General features: G+C 37.8%; 1 protein-coding gene across 13 annotated transcripts; it reads right to left on the bottom strand.

Moving 5' to 3' along the window:
- Positions 1-1,147: 1,147 nt before the first annotated feature.
- Positions 1,148-24,851, bottom strand: slc52a2 (solute carrier family 52 member 2). 13 transcript variants are annotated; one of them, XM_064347107.1, is made up of 6 exons: positions 24,706-24,851; positions 5,341-5,477; positions 4,125-4,989; positions 3,091-3,214; positions 2,618-2,877; positions 1,148-2,275 (listed from the first exon to the last, which is right to left on the bottom strand). In XM_064347107.1, exons 2-5 carry the CDS (start codon positions 5,468-5,470, stop codon positions 2,665-2,667), a joined length of 1,332 nt encoding a protein of 443 aa, XP_064203177.1. In that variant the 5' UTR covers positions 5,471-5,477; positions 24,706-24,851; the 3' UTR covers positions 1,148-2,275; positions 2,618-2,664. The 13 variants fall into 13 exon arrangements, with proteins under 13 accessions (XP_064203177.1, XP_064203174.1, XP_064203176.1 ...); XM_064347104.1 differs by having other exon boundaries at positions 1,148-2,877; positions 24,706-24,850; XM_064347106.1 differs by having other exon boundaries at positions 1,148-2,877; positions 24,610-24,731.
- Between the last annotated feature and the right edge of the window lie 6 nt (positions 24,852-24,857).

The following is a 24,857-nucleotide window of genomic DNA, read 5'->3' as shown; positions in this document are numbered from 1 at the left end:
CCATCAAATGTCTCTGACTTAATTAATCTGGTTATAATTATAGGGAAATACTGTATACATTAGTGCAAGTGGAAAGGCATTATACCTTACGTCTGTGGCAGGGCTCGGTTTGTGGGAGAGTAGTAGGCGTGGTCCTCAGATTGCCCCGAACCTCTCCCACAAATCGAGCCCTGCCAAACTTTTAATGGACTTTTAATGACTGATTTTGTAAATAATTTTAAAGCTATCAAATGTAGGAAAACAAGAGCAAAATAACTATGATGATTTATAAGACTAGGCCTATATCCCAACACCTTTTGTTTTAAATGCTGGTTCTGTAATGTGATGATAACCTTAATTAGAATCAAATGCTTATTTTTATGTGGTCTGTGCTTTTTGTTTACATGTTATGAATCCCATTTTTTATTTGTGTCCATAGCTTGAACTGTAAATTTGTTTAATTGATAATTAAAATACAAAAGGCCAGTTAGCATGGGATAAGTTTTACCTGAGGAGGTCCAATAATGTAATTTAGCTACACACATGTTACATCCCATTAATGTAGCCAGATAATTATAACATGGTAAATGATATCCATTTGATTTGTTTGCAAAAAAAAAAAAAAAAAAAAGATTCAATTAATACTAAATACTTAGCTACAGTGTAGCTACCTACATTGTACTGCTACTGTAATTTTTCTTACTAACGTGCTACTGTCCTGTAGCCATATTTATTTATTAAGTCACCCAAAGAGTTAGCTGTTTGACAAGAGAATAATGAAACAGATATAGTGAATCAAGAAAGTTGGACCTTTCTCTTTAAATGTCGTTTTACACAGACTTGTAATTTGCTATAATCCTCATTCACATGGCTAACTAAAGCTTATATTTACTATCTAAAGCTCAGTTTAGTTAGTTTCTCCTGAATCTGTTTGGCTCATAATTCAGTAACTTCAGAAGAAAAACATTGCTCTTCTGTTGAGTTTTATATGGCAGACTGTTCTGAAAGGTAGTGGAAACTTAGGGAAATGTGCCTACCCAAATAAATAATCCCTCTAAAAGCACCTAAGAAAGCACCTAATTAAGACAAATGAACAGCTTGTTAAAATTTTGAGATTATGAGTATGGTTAATAAATTAAATTATGTTACATTAAAGATGTCTTTGAACTGCTTGAACATTCTTTATTCATATCACAAACAATAAAACCCATTAGATATACAGCATCATTTGCATTACATGGTCCTTTCTTCATTCATATTCAAGTTTCAACAAAAAAATAAGATGGCGATCTTTTTTTTTTTCTTCAAAATTTCTGCTCATTTGGCAAATGGACCACTGACATATCATACCTCTCAAAATCAGTCTTAGCAAATTGACTGCAACACTTATTAAAGACTCACTGCCACTTACACAAGTAAATATACACTTTTAAACTGAATTTTATACAATATAATTTGACTTCGTTATGTTACAACTTGAGACTTGCAAGATTCAGTCTTCAGCTACTGTAACATTTCTGTCAGTGCAGCAGCAGTATGATAGTGGTTGTAGACTGAGGATCAGGTGACTTATGGCACTGCTGATGGGAATGAAAGAAACTTACAGAATTTACCAAATAGAAACTAACCTTTTAACAGCCCAGAGCAGACGTTAGTATCCGTACGCCTTTGTATGTAGCTAGGGGGCTTCAAAATTAAAATCTGAAAATGAGTATGCCTAACAATATGTGTGGCTAATAATATCATTATAAAATTAAGGTAAATCCCATTTTCTAGCACTTTTCTCCCCACTTTGGAATGTCCAGACATATTGTCACATATTCATTGTCACAACCTCTCAATTTAGCGACCAGTGTGCCCAAGTGTACAATGAAGTTATTCTAGGCTATAGGGTATTTTTATCAGTTGGACATACATTTTCAGGAAGACTACTTTCAAAATATTTTAGATCCAGCGAGTGATTACTTTTGTTAGCGGAATTAAAGTACAAGCAAGTGCACAGACCAATTTATTAGTAATATCAACACCGTAATAGTCCATTATTTAATTGTAGGGGCAACCAGGATTGAATTTGTATGAAAAATGAATGAATTTCACTCGCTGTGACATTTATTATTATTATTATTATTAGACTAGATCGATACAGTATCTCTTGAACTAGCAGGTGTAGTGTTTAATTTACATCAGACTTTTGTGTTATGTGGATACATGCATTTCTGACTGCTGCACCAAGTGGAACTCAGCAGCAGTAAAAATTCTTCAAAACATTCTTCACTGTGGCAATCCTTCACATCCTCTGTGGATTCAAGAGAGTTACCTTAATCCTGAGTCAATAAGAACTTTTAAAACCATGGTATATATCACTTTAGATTTTGTTTTATATTGTAGATATTACAAAGAGTATATTATCAAAGATCATATATATCATGGACAGTTGTACAAAACAGTTTCAAAATACTTTTTAAAACCATGAGTCATATTCAAATACTCATAAACATGATTGCATCTTTTGAGTGAGGACAAAATATGGTAGATTCATAGTTGAAAATAACTAACAACACTGTGTTAAAACCTAAGTCTAATGGTTATTAATGTCAGTTTTATCTAATAACAAAAAGGATATTGTACTCGGTTTCACCTCTCAAAGTGAAAGTAATCCTCAAAGCCGGCTTCCAGCATTGTGTTCTAGTCACTACAGCTGTCTATGCAGTCCTGTGCCCGCTTGAAAACATTGTATATGCTGACCAAAGGGAACATGGACAGTGCACCAATCAGTGAGCCAGCCTGGATGAAGACCCCACACCATAATAAAGCAGAGTGTCCCGCTTCATGTAGTAGGGACCCAATCACAACCTTCACGTAGGAGAAGACGCCCGTGAAGATAATCCATGAGGTCACCTGAACAAAGATTATCAGACATGTCAACCCACCTTTCTCTGAAGCATCTTGAGAAGTTGTGGCTGTTTTGTATACATTGCTGATTACTTAAGACTGTACTATTAAAATACAGTTGTATTTTGCTCTTGTACGTAACAAAAAAAAATACAGCTGTTTTTGTACATTAAATATGTTGTTCCATCTACATTATGTTTATGTTTCAGTAATACTCACCACCAAAGCAATTCCAATATTGTTACCTAGGAAAGGAGGACAGGGACTAAGGGCGGCAAGAACCAAGAGGTAGACTGCAAATAACCCACCAACTGCAGACACCGCCCCAAGCACCATGCCAGACCTGTAATAGTGGGACAGAGAAGAGTAAGTATCAAGCAAATCTAACCACTATATGCTTTGTTTTTGCTTGTGGGATTCTGAAGGTACTCTAGGCATGACAGTTGCTGAAATGAACAGAAAAGGTTACATATTCTTTAAAAGTACACCATGCTTGACTTTTGCTTAGAGGTAAGGAAACATTGAGTGTAGTTTGATGATCTGGGCAAGTTATACTACATGGCTGAAAGTATGTGGACACCTGACATCCGACATCTCAACCAAAATTATGGGCATTAGTATGGAGCTGGTCCACCCTTTCTTGATCTGTTTGACAGTTGACAAGGGGTTTCTTCACAAGTGGCCTTTTGTGGTCTACAAGGTCATTTACTATTGCTGAGCTCACCAGGGCATTCTTGCATCCTAACAATATATCAAACGTTTGATTTTGACACACCCAAAGTTTTGGCTGTTTCTCTAATGGATTTACTCTGATTTTCAGCCTCATGATAGACTGCTTTAATGGCATTGACACTTATTTGGTCCTCATGTTGAAAGACAATGACAACAGACTCCAAATGCAAATTCCACACCGAGAATTAACTCATTTTATCAGCTTTCTTGTGAATGAACTAATAATGCAAAGACACACAGCAGGCCAAGAAACAGCTGAACCACCAATTGTCCAATTATTTTTGGTCTTCTAAAATGGGGGGGGGGGGGTGATCTATAAAAAGCTATGCAATTCCTACACAGATTGCCAAAGCTGAAGTCTTCACTTTAACCTCATATTCACTGTTCAATTTCAAATCCAATGTACTGGAGTCCAGAGCTACTGTAAAACAAAAAGTGTGTCACTCTCCCAATGCATTTCCAATTAACTGTTATATGCATATATGCATATGTACACAAACACATACAGATACTACACCTACCTGCAGAGGACAAACATGGCTATGAAACAGGCAAGGGGGTTAGCAATATTTCCAAGGATGACTGAGAGGTGAAAAGTCATGGTGCCATAGGGTAGACAGGAAAAGCTTTGTACTGAGGGCAGTATTCCATTTGTTAGTGCATTTGAGATGCCCAACAGCACAAGTAAGTAGATGTTGTGTGATGTCCAGAAGGTTTCAGCAGCAAGGGGCTTCACCACCTCCACCTGGTCATTCAACCCTACTGCGCCTCCATTCTGTAGAGGGTGACTCTCCTCAACTTCCTCTCTAGAAATAGAGGAGCCTGCACCTTTAGCATCTTCTGCAGCTGTCTGAGCAGGTACTTGGAATGTCAATGCCAGGAAAGAGAGGCCTGAGAATACAAGCATGGCAAACAGGAACCAGAAGAAGTTCTGGGCAGGAAAATTTTCCTTGAAGTAGTATGGCTCCAGGGTGCCATTTCCCATGGTGCTGTTCAGGCATTCCAGCTTTCCCACACCCTGTCCCAGTGCCACCACACAGGGAAAGAGGGCACTGAGGCCCTGTCCAACAAAAAAGGTTCGGATGTACTCAGGAGGAAACCTAAACATGAAGGGCAGGAAGGTAACATTGGATGTACAGCAAAAAACTGACAGCACAAATACCAACAGGAGATAAGGCAGAGAGTGAAGCTCCCCAGCCACGCTGACCACATGGGACCAAAAAATGGCCAGAAAAGCAGATGCCACCACAGCCAGTGCCTGAATGATGTGGATAGTGAATTGTTCATTCAGCCTTTTTGGTGCAAAGTAGTGTGTTACAGTCACAATCACTGGGCCAATGTTTCCAAAGGCAATTAACACAGAGAGATAGGCAGGCAGGTTCCAACCTATAAGAAAGTTTAAAAGACATATTATTGCATTTGGACAATACACTCTCAACTAAAAATATCTTTTGGATTAATATATCAAAATTGATTTTACATTAGATTACATTACAGGCATTTAGCAGATGCTCTTATCCAGAGCAACTTATTTTACATTGCAATTTCCATGCAGCTAATTGATTTATCAATTTCTGTTACATTTTTGTATGACCCCTCAACAGAAATCTATTGAGTGGTGATCCATGTTCAATTTAGATTTACAAAATATTTGGTGATATGGCTAGATATATTTTACAATGAATGTCCAAAGAAATTTCTTTGTAAATTAAAACAGAGAAACATGGTCACACTGACCTTCAGGCAGAACATTGACCACCACTGGCACCTCAACCCACAGCGAGTTGACAGAGACCCAAGAGCCCATTCCAAAGAGGGCCACAAGTATGTGCGTCACAGCTCCAGAGTTCAACTGATAATCTGCCATTTGAACACTGGGAGGGGGAAAAAAATCGACAAAATATTCCCTTGAGGGCTTGTCTGTTCAGCGGATAGTGTCCTATAAGTCTTTTCCTAATGGTGAAAAGATGTAATTGTTTTTTGAAATATTATTAATCTTAAGAACTTCTCAGCATGGCATATCCTCATATAGTTGATAAGGATTTGAGGAGTGAGTTGGAAGAGGACAGCGAAGTGAAAAGATCTCAAATTACCGATTGAAATATTTCAATTATATGTGTAATCTTTTCCACTCCACCTTTGAGTTATAGTTAGCACAGTGGCTTGTTGTGGCCAGCTTTCATAATGAAATTTAGTGTTTCTCAAGAGGTCAGCACTTATCTAATGGACATTTGCAGCATTTTCCTGACGGTAGAATATTGTACATAATGTAGACTACGGGGTATTAGTGTCTCCATGGGCAAGGAAAATACTCTAATTCAAATTTACGGTGTGCTGATATGTGCTAGATGAATGTAAAATTTACCTTTGACTGATTACAAATAGCAACATTTGTGAAGCACTTCACTACAGAAAAATGTTATCCCTGGGCATGCAAAAAAAAAAAAAGAATACATACCAAAACTAAACCATGCATACAAACCATCCGAACAGTAAGAGTGTGAGGCCCAATATGCCACATCAAAAATAAACTAAAGTTGGTGTTGTAAATGATACAAGTGTCTTGCTTCATTTAAGCCATTTTCCACATCTTTGTGATGCTCATATCTGGAGTTATAAAGCCTAAATAGAACACTGCATAAACAAACGAAGATTGACAAGATTTAATTGTTTTAATTATTTCTTTCTTTCTCTCACACGCACACACCCATGTGGTCACGTGTACGCACAAGCAAACACACGTACACACAAACACACTCTCATACTTTACACAGATGTATTTTTAATCCTACCCAAATCTGCAATCAGACATAGACAGACAACAAGAATAGTTGTTGCCCGTTAACTGCTATAAACCAAAAATGACAGAAATCCTTTTAAAACAAGAAAAAGGCCAAGCTGGCAACCAAAACCTCTAAGGAAAACGTAAGGTTAAAAAAATAATCACAATCACAAAAGACGACCCACTTCACAAACCAGGCACCAACATGCAGAAACATCCAGAAAAGCAGCCCTCTTTAGGCCTAGGGCCCTTTATATCAGGTGCATTGATTAGGCTATGTGCAGCAGCAGGGCCAAATGCAATAAAGCCTAAGCTGCCCTACCTGTGTGTAGCACCTGTGCTGTCCACCAGAGGACAGCACACCATCAAATGGTAAATGGTAAATGGACTGCATTTATATAGCGCTTTTATCCAAAGCGCTTTACAACTGATGCCTCTCATTCGCCAGAGCAGTTAGGGGTTAGGTGTCTTGCTCAAGGACACTTCGACACGCCCAGGGCGGGGTTTGAACCGGCAACCCGCCGACAGTCTTACCTCCTGAGCTATGTCGCCCCCATCACCCTTTCTGGAGTCACAACAGACATTTACAACTTGCTACAGTAACTACTCACCTCAATAGGAATATGTGTGTTTCAGTTGCTGCCATATAGAATTGGTGGTCATTTTGGTTTAGTTTTTTCACGTCACTTTTCACCTGGTTGATTCACACGAAAATTAACATGCTGATATAGGGTACAGAAACCCTTAAAGGGAAATTCCACTGTAAAATCAACTATCAACTATTATGTGTAGGAGAAAAGCTTCCCTCCTGATTAACATGAGCTCTCATATTAAAAATGTAATATTCAATATTTAAAATTAAGTATTGCTTTGCACTATAAAAATCCCCAAATTCTTTAGGTTGTTCAAGGGTGACATCCCATATGAAGGCAAAAAGTTCCATATTAAGTTGAAGGTAAAATTGAATTCATTTAATGCTAGAATTGATATGCCTATTAAAACATATGCTTTATATTTATCTCATCATGATTGTACAATTCACTTAATTCAGCTAATTTCCCATTCACCGTTGACATATTTCTTCAAATTAAGCATAACATATTTAGTGTAACTAATTATACAAGTGCATATTATAATCATGTTATATACAGGTCTCATTTGAGAAATATTAGATTTTACATCAAATGTATTTGTAATTATCATCAAATTTATAAACTTTGGGGAATGTATACCTCATCTTCAAGTTCAATGAAAAAGAATAAGCAAAAAATAAGTGAGTGCACAAGGTTGTTTAGATTATTTATATAGAAGAAACCTTTTCCATTACAATGCAATCCTGAATAAGATTGGATACCATACATTAGATTCATCCTTCAAGCAACACTACGTTGGAATCCTTCATAATGTGGCATTATGAAAGATTCCACATAAGGGGAGCAGTGCTGAGGTTGGACAAGCAATGGCACAGAGGAAATGTTAGCGGAGTTACCAAAATAAGCATATGAAAGACGTAGCACAAAGAGCGTAGAGGTAACATTTCACAAAAACATATGTTGGACAAAGTAAAAAATTGAATGTTTTTATTCATGTCTACATAGAAAATATTTTAATCTCAATCATGTTACACTTTGAAAAAATGACTACACAAGATATTTTCTGGGCAAACATAAGAAAATATCTTACAATACTTAAAATGCTGCAAACAAATGGAACACTGATTCCTAATATTCACTTATTTACAAAGAAAAAAAAAGGTACTTGGTAATGATTTTTAATGTTGATCGTAAATGTTGTTATTGCAATATGAACATCTTAAAATTCATTCCATCTTTACAGATTTACAGGGAAGCATAAATGTAGCATGACATACAGAACAATGTGGTGCACCACCGCAATCCCCACTTTTGAGTTCACTTTAAAACAGCAGACATCAAGTCCACAATGAAAAGTTCAAATGGGAACTTTGCCATAATTTGCAAAAGAACGCCTGAACGAAGAAATTACAATATAATTCCTCTTTCATACCATTTAAAGGGAAACTGAATGCTTATTCAATGTTATGCCATTTATTGTAGGATGGTTAGTAACATTCTCCAGAATGTCATTGCATTAAGATTTACTTTCACTAGAACTAAGAGAACTAGCCCAAACCATGAAATCAGCCCCAGACTGGGGGGGGGGGTGTCCATACTTTCAGTCATGTAGTGTATCTTACTTGCCACAGCTTGCATACAAAGCATGACACTAAGTGGGCGCAAGTGTCTCGTGATGAAAAAGACAGAATTACCCCATTGGGAGATGGACATCTCAAAGGTGCTTTTCTTCCCCCATATCAGTGAACAGATCAATGCTTCTGTGAAAGATGTACAAATTACTAAGTAAATCTTGTTTAAATGCAAATCAAATCTGTAAAACGAAGGAATTACAGGCAACTAATACTGTTCGCGAAAGCTACGTGCAGATAGTCAATAAGTCTGAAAATGAAATATACAAGTTGCAGATTTTAGCTTTTAGTAGGGCATAATGTAACACGGATTACATATAAATGCTTAGTGTGTTCAACAAAAAATCTTCCTCAAGATCCACATTTTAATTGTAGCCCCAACCTGGGTGTTTTTCCAAGTAGTAACAACAGAATTGAAGCTTTTTATAGCATTCCAGCAAAAACAGTAACCACCTTTATATATTGTTCATTCACAGACCACATATGAATTTCTGGCATTACAAATAATAAAATATATACTATGAACATAAAGATTCCCACACAGCTGTATAGTAAGTGTCTCAATACATATTCAGATTCCTTTCAAATTTCTCCAATTTCAATTTTCTAATTTAGAATGCACCAAGTAAAGCCAAATAGTTGGACTTTCAAGTAGTTGCATTTCAATCAGACATGTAAATTAATTTGCACATCCTACCATGTCACTCAAGTTTAATACCAAAAATATTCAAGACCCTGTGCTATATAAAAGAAATACAGACTGAAATAGACACAAATAGTTCTGCCATTTCAATCGTGAACAGGAGAATACTGAAAGTCAAAGTTCTCCCTGTAATTTTTGTAGGTGTGCATTCTGCTCTTTCCCAAATTAATGCCTCTGTTGATAAAAGATTTAGCTTCTGGACTGCATGTAGTTTCATGTGCGTACTGGTGCGGGCTATGACTCATTTCATCCTCCTTATTACACACTGATCTCTCAGTCATTGTGCGTATACCTGCATCACCATTATCTGGTAATACCATTTTCAGTTTGGTAACCATGTCTGCTAGAGAGAAGCCAATTTGATTCAGGTTCTTGTCTCTCGAACCGAGAATGACTTTCTGGTAACTGATTTCACATCGAATTGCTTCCCGCTTCTGAGCATGACTAGCACCATCCAGTCTGGCCAATAAGTGGTCAACATCTTGCTTGTTTGTACATGGTCCTCCATTTTTAGCAACTGCAACAAGGACTGAATTCTTTGTTGTAATGTCCTGGGGAAGTTTTTTTTCCCCCTTTGGATCCACGTCCTCTCTTGGCATATGTAAATACTTAACCACCCTGCTTTCTGGAATTTTGCCTTGACAATGAGGCACCATTTCTGAAGGAGTGGTAGTCACCTCATTTGAAATCTGCACAGTGTTGGTAGCACTATGGTCCAACACAGTGGCAAAGCTGTTACTCTGCAGAATTGTAGGACCATCTTTAGAAGCATCAAGAGAATTGGTCATTGGAGCAGCAGCTGAACTGTCCAGCTTTTTGGACTTGTACTTGTACGCATGACCATAAGCATACTCCCCCATCAAATGAGACAACTGGCAGTTTCTCAGTTTAGCTGATATCTCTGGTGCAGGATCTTGGCAGTAAACACCACCCGGTAAGAAATCCTTCAGATTTGCTTCAGTCACTGTTGTGATTGTTTTCATGATTTTCTCTAGGCACTTCCTGATTAGGGCAGCATATTGATTTTTAGAATTTGGTCGACAGTATGAAAACACCCCATCAAAATACTTCTCTTGGAGGGAAAACTGATGGAACATATTGTTCTCAGAGTATTCTGGCAAAAGGAGTAGTGAAGAATCCTCAGACCACTGCACAAGGCTTTGATAAAGGCAGTGTACATATCTGTGAAAGTACACATACTCTGCACTGCTCTTTAAAAGCTGCCAATAGGGTCCCAGAATTTTACAGTAGATAATGGCAAGAACACAAACAAGGGCCTGGATAACCTGATCACTGGCATCATCTCTGACACTTTCCTGAATGACATTCAGTTGGTCAGAGGTGTTGGATAACACGGAATCTGAAAAAAAATTAACGATGTCAGTATGATGATGAACAAGACCTGCAGCCCCTTCAAAATAATTGTTGAAGCGATTGGATTGACTAACAGCTAATCTAGAAGGCTTTTCTGTTGCTCGACAAAAATGAAGCCACTGTTTTCTACAGCTGTGCTTGGTTTCACCTCGAGGGCTCAAAACATCACTGGCCATTCGGATATAACGTGAAGCTGCACTCTCTGTGAAGTTAACAAAGCTGGAGAATTTAGGATTCTTGTCACGTCCTAGTTTTTCTCCAGTTGACAAAATGATCTCCCTTTCAAAAGCAAGTATCTGCTGTTCTACTGCATCACTTATCTCATGAAGAAAATGTGCATTGCAGTCAAGAAAATGTAATGGCGATGTCACTTTTTGAAACTTCTTGACCTTCTCACTGAACTCTTTCATGACAGGATCTTCATTCAACATTAAAAGAAAAGTTTTTTGGAGGAGATCTTTGGAAACTTGTTTGGATTCTTCTGTTTTTTCACCATAGACACTGGACAGCTTTTGAAGTGAAAGCATGGAAACATCAAGTAATGTTAAAGCCTCAGCTTTAGCTGCATCTGGACTTCCTACTGAGCATATAGTCAATTCTCTTGTTTCTAATGAATGTTCTTTTGTTGAAGAGTCACATTCTTTCTTTATCTTAAGTAAGTTGTTTGTTTCTTTGGACTGAACAGCAGAGACACGTTCAGATTTTGCAGCGAACCTATAAACATTTTTTTTTTCATTCACTTCTGACTTGGCCTTCAGTTTTCCCCCACCATTACCTTGAGGAAGGGAATCCGGAATTTGTTTTGATGTAGCCACCAAGACATCATTATCTTTGTGAAATTGTTTTGTCAGTTTCTCACCGTGATGGCATTTTGAGAGAAAACGTTTCTTCATTCGATTTAAACGATGTGGCTTCCTGGTTTTAACATGTAGCACTTTGGGAACCAATTCAAATTTAGCTTGAAGAAACTTTTCCATCATACCATTTTTCCGAGACCTGCTCCTCTGATACATTCGATAGTCAAATTTTAATTTCTTGAGTTTTGTTTGAAGGACTTTGCTAGCCTTCTGAATTTTTCCATCGCTACAAAACTGAGGGTTGAAATTCCTCAACCATGACACCAATGCTGTTACGTCCATTTCTTCCCTAGAGATAAAATTGCTAAGTTCCAATATCAGGCCATTCGTGACTTCACAGCATTTTGCCTGATCAGAGAAGTCTGACATTTCTAACAGATCTGTTCTTCCAATTCCAAAGGTATCACAAATTGGACCAACATATTCAAAGTTCACGTATGAATCAAGGAAATTTTCTCTTGCATCTCCACTCAAACTCAAAGCTGTTGCAATACTCCTTTGAATCAAACTACAAAAATCAGTTGAATGATGCATAGGGAAAATACTCTGAAGCCATTTCACAATTTTTCCCCAAGACACTTTGTTATCCTCTCTAATAAGTCCCACTTGAATCAGCAATCGGTTCTTGCAGGGTGGTGTATCAAAGCAAAATCTTTCTCCAGACTGTGATCCCAAGAAGTCTTGAACAAGTTTAAAGAAGTTGTCATCTCCTGTAAAAATAAAAAAAATAAAAGTACAAAATGTAATTGTGAGTTTTACAGGAACGTTTCCACAGCTTTGTAAAGATGACTACATTACCTAACAAATACATTTTACAGGATACAATCTAGGAGAAAATCCTTCACAGCTGACTTTTAGCTCAACTAAAATATGAAGCTGACAAATGATTATCCATTTAAGGCCACATGCCCAGTGATATTGCGCACAAGATTTAATTGTATGAATTGATATTAAACACTTCAATCTAAGATGTTCTCATGTGAGAGCTGCAACATTTACAGTTGCTTATAACAGTCACAAACTACCAAACCTTAAATGGGAGTACACACAAAAACAAAATAAAATTCAGATGTATAACAAATCTATAACTATACAGGAACGATATTCTTACTCATACTCTATCCATTATAAGCAGCATCCACCACTATTTTCACCTAATACATAAACTACAGAAGAAACAGGATACGAGAATGAAACTGGCAAGTTATACACTGGGTGTACATTGGCAAAGGCATATTGCAGCAGGAATGTTAGCAGAAAGCTAACATTTGACAATTTGAACTTGACGTCGTTTGATTACGAGGAATTAAACCTTTGCAAAAGATGGCTATTTTTTCCAACAGTTCCTCTATCCTGTCCACATCAACATCAGCCAAAATCAAAATATGAAGTGGAGCACTCGCTTTGTCCAGTCACCCAGCACAACAAATTATGATGGTGTCTGGAGGTGCTCCTTGCGCTTTGCTTTGTTGAGCGACACCCAAACGTGTCCTGCGATGAAGCATAAACTTGCCTTAAGGTTCTGTAATGATACAGGACAAACTAAATCAGAATTTTTTTCTGAATTAATGTAACTATACAGGCAATTCTTTTAATGAAAAGAAAACCATTTAAGGTCTTATTTTTTGCTAAATAAATTTAATACTCTCCAACTTTAAGGACCAACGGATACTTTGCAGTAATTAGGATAACAGACAACCTCCCATATCATGGGACCTCCCACCAAACAAGCGCAAATCCGCAATATCTGTGACTGCACACACACATGCATCCATGTGTGCATGCATCCACGCACACACCCTCACACAAACACGTGACCTCTTCTTTGGCTCATGACCAACCTTTCCACGAAATCTTGTGCAAATCTGTGAATCCATTCGGGAGTTATGCGCCTTTTTGTGATAGGCCATGCCCATCACCACGCCCCCTCTTGGTCAATCGGCCTGAAAGGTCTACCTTCGGTCATGACCAACCTCCATGCCAAATTTCAGCCTCCTGGGGCGAAAACTGTGGCCGCTATGGGGTGGGACACTTGTAGACCAACCAACCGACCGACCGACTGACAGACAGAGCAATAGAGCTGCGGTCAGTTAAAAATACAAATAAAAATCCAGAAGATAGCAAATAATCAACACACTTAAAACTTTAAATCTAAAGTTTTTACAATTTAGTTACATTTTTTTTTTTACTTTGATTTAAACATTTCGTAACAACAAAAACCACAGTGGCCACTATTAGCTACACTTGTGTAGTACTTTGTAGAAAAGCCTGAATTCAACAAGGTCCTGGAAGCATTCTTTAGGAATTTTGGTCCATGCTGACACCAAAGCATCATGCAGTTCCTGCATTTTTTGGCCAACCCTTCATGCTGCAAACCTCTCATTCCACCTCAACCCAAAGATTCTTTATTGGATTGAGATCTGGCAAATGTGCAGGCCACTGGAGTAAACTAAGGTTAAAGTCATGTTCATGGAACCAGCTTGAGATGATGCACGCTTTGTGGCATGGCACATTATCCAACCGCCTATAAAACTTAAGAAGTGTAATAACTGGTGGCAACAGACATAAGGGGAGCACTTCTTATTCTCCAACATTTAGTGTGCCCAGTAACATAAAGGAAGTTTTCATGGTACCATGGCAGATGGTGGCAGTCATACATCACTGCAGTAGGAGATAATGTGACCAGAAACAACAGGGCTCTTCCCCATGGAAGAGGGTTAGATCTGAAGTTTGGAAATACTTTGGCTTTGAGAAGGATGCTGACAATAAAGTAAAAGAAAAATGCAGAAAATTCTTCAAAGAAAGCAGCAGCCAATGCAAATGCTGTTTGATTTGTTAAAATTGAGTCTTTTTATCTTTTGCACTATCAGGGCACTCTTTACTTCTTTAGACATTGATTTTATAAATGATTGACACTAAATAATTGACACTTACTTTGATTTGCATATACTGTCAAAATAGACTTAGTTAGAGACAATAATGCTCTGAATACAACTTAGTTTGAGACATTTTACTTCATTAGGGGGCCAAGCACCAAGGGTTTTGGTGCTCAAAAACTTAAAAAAAAAATTTGGCAGGCATGTTCAGTATGGCTGCAAATGTATTATGCATGACATCAATGCAACTGACACAGCGCCACCTGCAAACCCGCACAATTGAAAAAATTATGGGCATGTACATGCACCAAATTTCTTCCACATATCTACCATGTCATGTTGAATAAATTATTTCATAATGTCCCCTATAGTGTCTGCCACTTCACAACTGAGTTAGGCAGCTGAAGAGTTCTTATTCCAAATTTATCCGACTTATGCTTCATGAAAATGAAACTAATTATTACTCAAGTATTATTTTTTCCATACAGAACAATGGCCAACAATGCCAAATATAAATTTTAAAAAATAGTGGCCATGTTTTTAAAGCTATTGACACTTCAAGTTTTGTCTTGTTCAGACCGAAGAAACCTTCAATTCAGTCAAACACTCCTCAGGCCAAAAACCATGTCCTGAATAAATGAGTGATTTTAATGGACATGTCCATGCGGGTCAATTTGATTGATTCACCATTCAGCCATATTTTCATATATCAACTATTGCTTCACAACTTAGTTAGAGACAAGTACGATGACGGTTCACACCAAATCTACCATTAATCGGATTTCTTGTGAGCAGGGGCATCTAGCAGTCTTGGTTGCATGTCTCCATGTCAAACAGTTTGAAATGTATGAATATTCAAAGTTGCACATGCCCTAAAGCGCCAACACCAGATCAACTGCTGCCATGTTCTAACAAATTGCAAGAGAAGAGTTTTCACTATATAGTCTGGGAGAGAATTGTTTTCCCTGAAGAAAAAATAAAAATTAAGTTATAATAGAGTTCCAGCAGCTTCATCACCTGGACGCCTAATAACAAGGTCCTAAAAGGCTAGAGAAATGACCTAAAAAACATTAAACAGGCAAGGGATCAGAGAATAGGGGTGGGGTTGCTACAACCTCAGTGCCCTGTTTATGTGCCATGCTTGAAAGCAGTTCCAGCCCAGGATCAAGCAGAGACATTCATAGCACTGGGAGCATTTAAAGGGTGTTAGATTATGCTCGCCCATTAGTGGTGCAATGAACACACTGTCACCTGTTTGCTGTTGCCTTCTGAGAGTGATCCACTATGTTAGCGTCACAGATGGGGACTGGGAGGAAACCAAATCCACCAGCTGAAACCCAAAGCACCACCAAGAGCAGTAGCAGGTCCAAAAGCACATAAGGCAACACCAGGAGGACCAATGACTGGTGCAGCAGACAGAGGGTGCTGGGGACACACAGAAAACAGCCATGCTGCCCCCAGGCATGAGGGCACTGAGGGACAGTCCGCTGGTCAGCATCCTGCCTGCGGATGCTTCTTCAGAGAAAGACCTGCAGAGACAGGGCGGGTGTGCAGGAAGTCCCTGGCTCACTGATAGCAGAGGAGAGAGTAACCGAGACTGCAAAAGAGAGCTAACAAGCACAAGATTGCTAAGAAAAAAAGAGATTATTTAACCATTTATACAGAAGCTATTTACACCACGTGCCCTCAAGAAAGGCAACAGCACCATTACAGACACCACCAGCCCCGACCAAGGAAGCAAACATGCTACTGAACTGTCCACCTTGCTGATATACCCCTTAACCATCCCTCACCCTTATCCAACAAAAACAATAAACAACAACAATCTCCAGCATGTTATGCATAAATTCGTCATTTGTTTAATCTACTGCATAAAGAACTCATAGAACAATCACTCAAACCGTGACTATTGAATCTAGGCCCTTTGCATACTTCCCTGCTGCCCCCCATATTAGGCAAGTGCTGCTTGCTTAACTGAGCAAGCATAACGTTTAATCCGAAGTATCAAACTGCCCTGCAAAGCACAATCATGCACACAACCATAGGTTTTATTCCGCACAAGTTACTACATGACGGATCTAACCTGTGCTATAAGGGAAAGATTAAAAAAGGAAAAAATAAAATGATGGCCACAGGAGGGGATAGAGGAAATAACTGGACAGAAGAGGAAATCAGAGAATTATTAAATATAAAGCAGGAAAGGGAAATTATTAAACTGATGGCACAGTCCACGATTCAAATGTTTCATGAACAATCCTGGAAAGATTGAAATCTAGGGGAATAATGCAAACAAAACAGCAAGTGATGAAGAGGACTGTATAGTAGTGGATAATCATGGAATCCATGCTGGTTCTTCTGAGCAGTGTAATAAGAACATACTGGGTAAAAGATTATAAGAACATCAGTGGAAATTGGCTGTTGTTTCAGTTTTTCCGGCTCTAATCCAGCATTCTTAACTGGTATAGCAGTGTAAAGACGGATAAATATTATCATTCAGAGTGAATTAAAAGCAAAATGCACACAACGTGACCTGACAGGAACAAGAGTGGCACAGCGACACATGTCGGCATGCCTATGTCCTTTGTCAAACACTTGGTTATTACTCGTTTTAAAGAATGTCCAAAATGAAGTAAAAGGCCACAGATCCACAGGTGCTGTGTTTGGGAGCCCCAAGTCTCTGAAAAGTACAAGCTGTGAATGGGGAGAAGCTCTGCCACGTGTGAAGTCATTCCAGGCAGGGAAGCAAGGAATTATCAGCCATTTTCTAATAAAATCAAGCCAGCAGACTACCCAGGGAAGGGAAAAGGCAAAAAAGACCAAGTAACAGGCAAGTGAAACTGAGCAAAACCAACAGGTTTTTTTAAACATTGGACCATGCAAATGTAAACAAAGTAAGGAGCCGCTTTGCCTGGAATTAATAAAAGGAATTGTTTTGAGGCATAGTAGCCGCTGGGCAGTACAAAGACATTTTTGATAATGCAGTTTGAAAACAGTTAATTTCACATACTTTTGTGTGTTGTGAATTACTCTATTCACAGTAAAGTTCTCATCATAAAATTTGATGGACATCTTCTTAAAAGCTTATTTCACTGTGTGCATTTTTTACTGAATAATCACAATTTTTAATTTTCAGTTTAATTTTATCCCCTCTACACATATGTATTCTTAGGAGTATTTTGTTTGCACAAAAATGTTTGCTTGTCCTAACATGAGAAAATTTTTTTCTATTTTTACAAATCCCCTCTAATGCACCAAATTAAGACCAATAGTTCTTTCAGCATGTAAAACACTGCAAAAAATGTGTAACATAAGCCAGGAATACAGATGCATTTTCCTTTAAATTAGTTCAACGAAAAAAAATTATTTATACTCACTCAGATCTTCGCCAATATCAAGCACACTGTGCTCTGTGTTTCCTGTGAATGAGTAGTCTTGCTCTTCATCCATTACTGAGGACCAAGATGGATTCACATGGAACGTAGATATTCAAAACTTCTGGTGGAACAGCAGCTTCCAAATAAAGGTTAAATCAGTTTTAGTTATCACAGAAGCCTGCTATTTTGATCCATAATCATTCTTACTAAAGGTCTAATTGCATATCATGTGGTCTTCTCGAACAATCCAGTTCATATAAAATGTATTGTACCGTAAGAACAATAATCAGTCAGCTGTCTGTCCAAAAGGACAATTTTTAGATGCTAAACTTGTCTAATGATGCTAGGCGTATTATGCTAGTCGCAGTCTATATACGATTTGACAAGGTTGGCAATGCAAAATACTTCTGTCTAAAATAATGCACAGTTCTTAAAACCATTCGATATGCAAACCAATACCCATATTTCACTTATCTGAAGTCACTACTATCAGTTTTCTTGTGCTTCAAGGACACAGTGACAAACCCAGTGTTACACAGTCCAAAACACACAGGCTGCTGGAGCGACTGTGTAGTTTTGTTGAGTTACTGAAATATATGTTTGTAGAATGCTTGCAGTAGACTAGTACATTTCTGCAATATGAAGCTGATATCAATATTTATTGACAACGACAATTTCACTTATATTGAAATATTGAATACAACATAAACAGTTTCACAACAATCCTTCAATTAAAAACTATTGTAAATGAATAACATAAAGGATAGAGTATCATTCCCAGTCCCATCCTAATACAATCCGGGTTTCATTGGCACACGTCGGGAACATTTTTTGCACAAAGATAGCCAGCTAGCTAGCTAACTAACCAACTAACTAGCACTTGCATGCTAGCCAACAACCAGGCTTTTGATAGTTCAAAGAATTCATGATACCACACCCAAATGCTAACTGTCATCTGGGAGTATCATGAATAAACAGGTGAAGTATAATCCTTGAATCCCTACGCAACCAATTTCAGCAAAAGCTCCCACACGTAAATACTATTAAAAAGGCAAAACAAAAAAACACTAGGACAATTTACCCAAGAGAGTGGATATAATTGGCTCAGTGACGATGATTGGCAGGCACTCGTTATTATTCTTCCATTCCTATGGTCAGAATAAATCGATCACATGTACTGTAATGTACGACAGAGCACAGCTTAAGCAGAGTGTATGACTGACAAAGCCTAAGTATTTAGAGGTATATAGTATATAGTATATAGAGGGGCGACATAGCTCAGGAGGTAAGACCGATTGTCTGGCAGTCAGAGGGTTGCCGGTTCAAAAACCCCGCCCTGGGCATGTCGAAGTGTCCTTGAGCAAGACACCTAACCCCTAACTGCTCTGGCGAATGAGAGGCATCAATTGTAAAGCGCTTTGGATAAAAGCGCTATATAAATGCAGTCCATTTACCATTTATTTCATAGGTTACCAGGAAGGTGTATTTTACTTCAGATATTCAGAGGGTATGTCCCATAAATATTCACACAATACACACTTTTTATTTAGTTTTTTGTTATTTGTCGTTTCTTTATTTTTCACATTTCTGCTAACTGAAAATGTTGGAGCGGGAACATAATAGTTGCATTTGTTCTTTCACTATTATGAATCTTTGTATGCTATGACTTTTTGTCAATCTGCCATTGGATGTGCAATGATAAAGCCATATCTGAAAAAATATTGCCGCCACCCACCAGTCTGGTGGTCAGTGGGAATGTTTCAGGCTTAGCAATAGCTGATCATCATGAAACTTGTTTGTTGAACTCTAAGCCAGGGAATACCATGTCAAATTTTGGGACAGAGACAGAAATTTTTTTTGACCATTCATCCAATTTGTGTCCTTTCAGCTTAAGAATTCATAATTGCTGCATGTTGTTTGTTTCCTCTATTGTTGCATGTCTGTCACACTGAATGGTTTCAGATCTGTAATTTTACAAATGTATTATCAGACAAAGGAAAACAGACTAAACACAGAACACATCTTTAAATTATTATCCCATTTAATGAAAAAAGCTATCAAACATCCATATCACCAATGATAAAAAGTAACTGCCCCCTTCATCACTCAATCAATCAACGCCTTTGCGCAGATGCCAAATATGGCCAATCCTCAACCCTTGTGGGAGTGTTCTATTTAAGGCTTTATGACTCCAGATGTGAGCATCACAGAGACTTGGAAATGGCTTAACTGAAGCAATACAGTTTCATTTACCATTCCATGTACCATTTACAATACTAACTTAAGTTTATTTTCATAATGAAGTGCCACAAATACAAATAAATCTAGGCAAAAATGAAGTTGTTTTCATTTTCTCCTTTAGTTTGCAATGAAATAGTTACAAATGTAAACAGGCAAAACTACATTTCCTGGATCATAAACTCCTTGACCACAAGTGTGCAAAATCTGTGGGTGAGATGCAGAACTACTAAATCTATAAAGCAAAACGTAAGCAGTGTACCCTGGTGTCCCCTAGAGTCTCCAAATCTATCCAAAATGGCTAAATTGTACATTGCAGTAAATCATAAATTAATCATACATTTCACAACATATCAACTGTTGACTCAGTCACAACACTCACTTTCACATCATTTTCAAGAGGGCATTAATATCTATTTGTCAGTTAAGGGGTGTCTATGATATCTAGGGATCCAAATCCTATCCGAACCACTCCAAAAACAAATAAAATGCATTTTCTCCATTGTAAAGCATTTAAATGTACTTTTTTTTTTAACAGAGCCCCATTATAAATGGTATAATAGGAACAAGCAACATAATGCAAAAGCATTATAACACACACCGAAATATGTAATTGTACACTCCTGTACTTCAATAAAACACCACTTTTCTGTACACTACTGTCTGTAATATTTTGTTGCATTACTAGGGATGATATTTTCCTGTAGGGTTTCACCAATGTTGCTATTTATGATCAAAGGGTAATTTAACATTTATCTGGCATTTATCAGCAAACAATAAATCTGAATAAGTACTTTCCATACCTATGAAGACACTAATACCCCACAGTCTACATTATGTACAAAAAAAAGATAATATTCCACCTTCAGGAAAATGCTGGCAATGTTCTTGCTACACGGCAAATCAGTGCAAACATAACCCATGACTGAGCCTCCTACGATCGCTTATGCTCCAGCATGTGACATGTCCTCATTAGAGAATAGCACTAACCTCTTGGAAGACATTCAATTTGATTGCGAGTGACAGGAATTCTGACAAAGCAGGCCACAATGAGCCACTCTGATAACAATGATTATGATTAGTGAACAATGATTAGCTCTCAGCATTATTAGCAAAGGCTAGCAGCTGTTGACTGACCAATGTCAATATAACAATATCAAAAACATGGCAATTGCAGAGGTGGAGTGGAAAAAATAACATATATAATTGAAATACTTCAAATAGTAATACTTACATATCAAGAAGGACATCTTCGCCATGTTCGTACGTATCCTCCTCAAGATAATCAATGCTGTCGGGCTCAGAGTAGCCTCCCTTGCTCTTCTCTTCCAACTCATTGCCCATATCCATATCAACTAGACGAGGATATGCCTAAGCCATGCTGAGAACGTCTCAAGATTAATAATATTTCCCAAAAATTTAGAAAAATAAAAACATTAATTACGCCTCACCTGGTGCATGTCTTTACGTATTTCTGCTAACAGTGTGGCTGAATGTGTAAAGTGGTGAAGATGCGACCAGACTGTTGCGCAGTTCTAGACATCAAGTTAGACACATCATACATCCTTGGACACACGTCATACATTGTTGGAAAGCTTACTGTCCTCTACTGGATAAAAGAATTGTCGATCAAACCGGAATGAACTGGAAAGGGCCACAACAGCGTAAACAGCATGTGTGGTTTTCCGCATAGCTATCTGAGAAGGTATACAGGCATTGCAAATGAGAGATTATAAGTGGATTGGCCAAGACAATAAATTAATCTTGAAACCACTGAATCTTAAAAAGGATGTTTAAAACCAAAGGTAGAATTGTGTATTTCTACCATATTTAGTAGTTGTCATTGATAGAATGAGGTGGTATACAATTACTTATAGGCCTAATTACTTCACTTATTTCCCTATTCAGTGAGCAGCATTTTTCACCAAATTTATTGGCATACCTTTGGGCTATTGTTGCCTTCATCTTGTTGCTATGATGGAACATACATTTTTGGTAGTGAAAAGAATATTTTTATGAACTTCCAGATAGATGCTATTGTCCAGCATGTCATTCATGGGGGATATAGCTGCAGATGAGACTGCAGGGAGGGGGTGCTTGATAAACGGACAACCTATGTAACAATGGAGACACTTAGAAACTGCGTATTTGGCAACTTTTGTCGTGTGTAGTCTCCTAATAAAGCTATAACACAGACTTTGTTGTTTTCACTCATTGTTTTGTTGCAGGAGCGCAGAATAACTGAGTTGAGCAATCTCAGGACACAGGCATCCTGGCCACTAGGGAGCTTGCATGAAGGGGTTAACCAAATTTAATTGATCATTTGATTTAGCAGACTGAACACAAACAGGCTTAATTGCAGCCAGCCCTATTAAATCTGAGGTTTAGCCCTATCTAAACCTCACTCATAACCTTATCATCAGAATGCAGACATTAACACAATGTTTCTACAAGCACACTAACCCACGATCAAAGGAAATTCCAGAAGAGATACTAAAGGTGGTGCAAACAGTTAAGTTTAAGGGGGCAATTACTTTTTTACATTGGTGTTTGATGAATTTTTTCATTAAATAAATAATTTAAAAATGTGTTTTGTATTTACTCAAATTCCCTCTGTCTAATATTACATTACATGTCTAGAGATCTGAAACCATTCAGTGTGACAAATATGTAAGAGGAAATCAGGAAGGGGGCAAAAACGTATTCACAGCACTGCAAATATCCGGAAGAGTCTCCAAGGAGTGTACATTTTGGTTATAATTGGTCAATAGGTGTCATGTTAAAAGCAGACATCAATGGTTTATCTATCTATGTTTTATTGACTGCTCAAATGCCCCAAGCCAATCAAATGTTGGTGCACCCAAAACAATACACCAATCACGTTAGTGATCACGTGGGAAACACTGAACATGGAAAACGAAGCGCAATTATTTTGTATCTGACAGGCAAATGAAAACCACCTCTTGAATAATAAACAATTTACTATTGTTTCATTTTGATTGACAGAACATAATCTGAGCTGACCATCGGTTGTTTTCAAACTATCGGCCGATGGCCAATTGCAGTATTATGACCGATGGCCGATCAATCAGTGCCATCCCTAATTTTGACATTTTTATAGATAACACTGCCCCTGAAAATTCTATGCAAGATATCTGGTATCAACTAAGTAGCTCACTAGTAAAAAAAATACTCAAAGCATCATAAGTTTTTGAAGAACAGTGATGTCACTTCTGCTGTTAATAAAAAAAATCTCATCATGCACCACTGCAGTAAGTAAACCCAAATAAACTTTGGTGTACTTACTGCAGTGGTGCATGGTTACCCACAACTACAACTTTGAAAAGCTTACCTTGTTTTTATTTAGGCTGACAGCATTTCATTCCCATTTTTCCTTTTCTCTCAATTGGGAATTCTCAATAATAATTTCAGATGATGCAGCAATGATTTCGAACAAATATGAGTTTCCATGCATTGGGGCAACTGATGCAACATTCTGATAATGTACTGAGCATTCAAACTAGCACCATCTTGCAGTGTATACTGAGTTTTATGTTTCAGTGTATTTTCTCTTATCTTTCTTTCAAATTCAAAAGTCTACAAAATGGCGGATGCCAAACTGTGCACACAGTTAGGAATAGATTCATCCTGTATTTGATCTGAGCTTTAAAAAATTCAGTTTACATTTTCTTCTTATTAATCAAGCAAGGCTATTGTTCGTTTACAATGTTAATGGTGGCCTCAATATAATTTGGATTCATTTCCACGGAATGTTATGCATGCATTTGCATAAATTAATTGAATGGGATTTGTTGAGGACTTAAAACAATGAAATCTTTCCTCGCCTGAGTTTCAGTGAGTCTACTGTTCTTTGACATAACCTAATGACGAGAACAGGCCATTCAGCCCAACAATGCTCGCCATTTTCCTGACTAACTTCTTGCCAAAAACAACATGTTGACGTTCCTAGAGTATTCGGAGCTCTTAAGTTAGCTAGCTAAAGTTAATCTAGCGTGTCTATTGCAACTGGATAAAATCAATTTATAAAAAACTGCGGTGAAAATTGTAGCTAGCTGACTTACGCTGTGTTTTTTCGGCTAGACTTGCTGCACCAACGTAACGCAAGAACAATAAAAAAACTTGAAAGATGTGCAATAATGTGCCATTCCAGTGAACTAGCTGATATGTGCCATTCCATATTAAACAAGCAAAGGTACCGAACAAGCTAATGGAGTGAGTGTGAATAGGCAACTCGGTTAATTGTCTTATCGATAGTTTTTTAGATATTATTTTACACGTAGCTAATCAAATCAGCTAACATTTCTTCAATACGAATGTATCGTCAGTCTACACCTCCAGCATAGGCACCAAGTCGGGAGTCAGAACTAGTTAACGTTAGCTAGCTTGACTGCTTATTTGAAAAACATGTTACTTGAACACTTTTTCAAAAGAAGTAACATATAAGAGAAGTCCACCAGCTCCTGTGATATGTACGTTAGGTACCCTTGCGGATTTTTAAAGTTAGTTTCTGAATGTTAGCCAAGTATCAACTTATCGATAGAACGTCAAATGCGATACCTGTCAGATAGTTCTTGATAGTTGATGGAATTCTATGTGACCCCTCTTCGAGAAACTCATGTTAAAGTGTACTCAAAATTAAATAAACTTCCTTACCGTATCTGTCTTCACAACTTGCATAACATGAGTACAACGTCTCGGCTAAATCAACTCATGCGACGCGCGACAACTGAAGAGTCCTTCTTCTTCGGTGGGGTTTAATTGCGCTCTTATCCTATGCGAAAGGAGGTGCATTACCGCCAACTACT

The sequence above is a fragment of the Anguilla rostrata genome, chromosome 8 (assembly GCF_018555375.3).
Source record: "Anguilla rostrata isolate EN2019 chromosome 8, ASM1855537v3, whole genome shotgun sequence".
Classification (NCBI taxonomy): Eukaryota; Metazoa; Chordata; class Actinopteri; order Anguilliformes; family Anguillidae; genus Anguilla; species Anguilla rostrata.
Note: the sequence above shows the minus strand (reverse complement) of the source record. Positions and strands in the feature narration are given on the sequence as shown.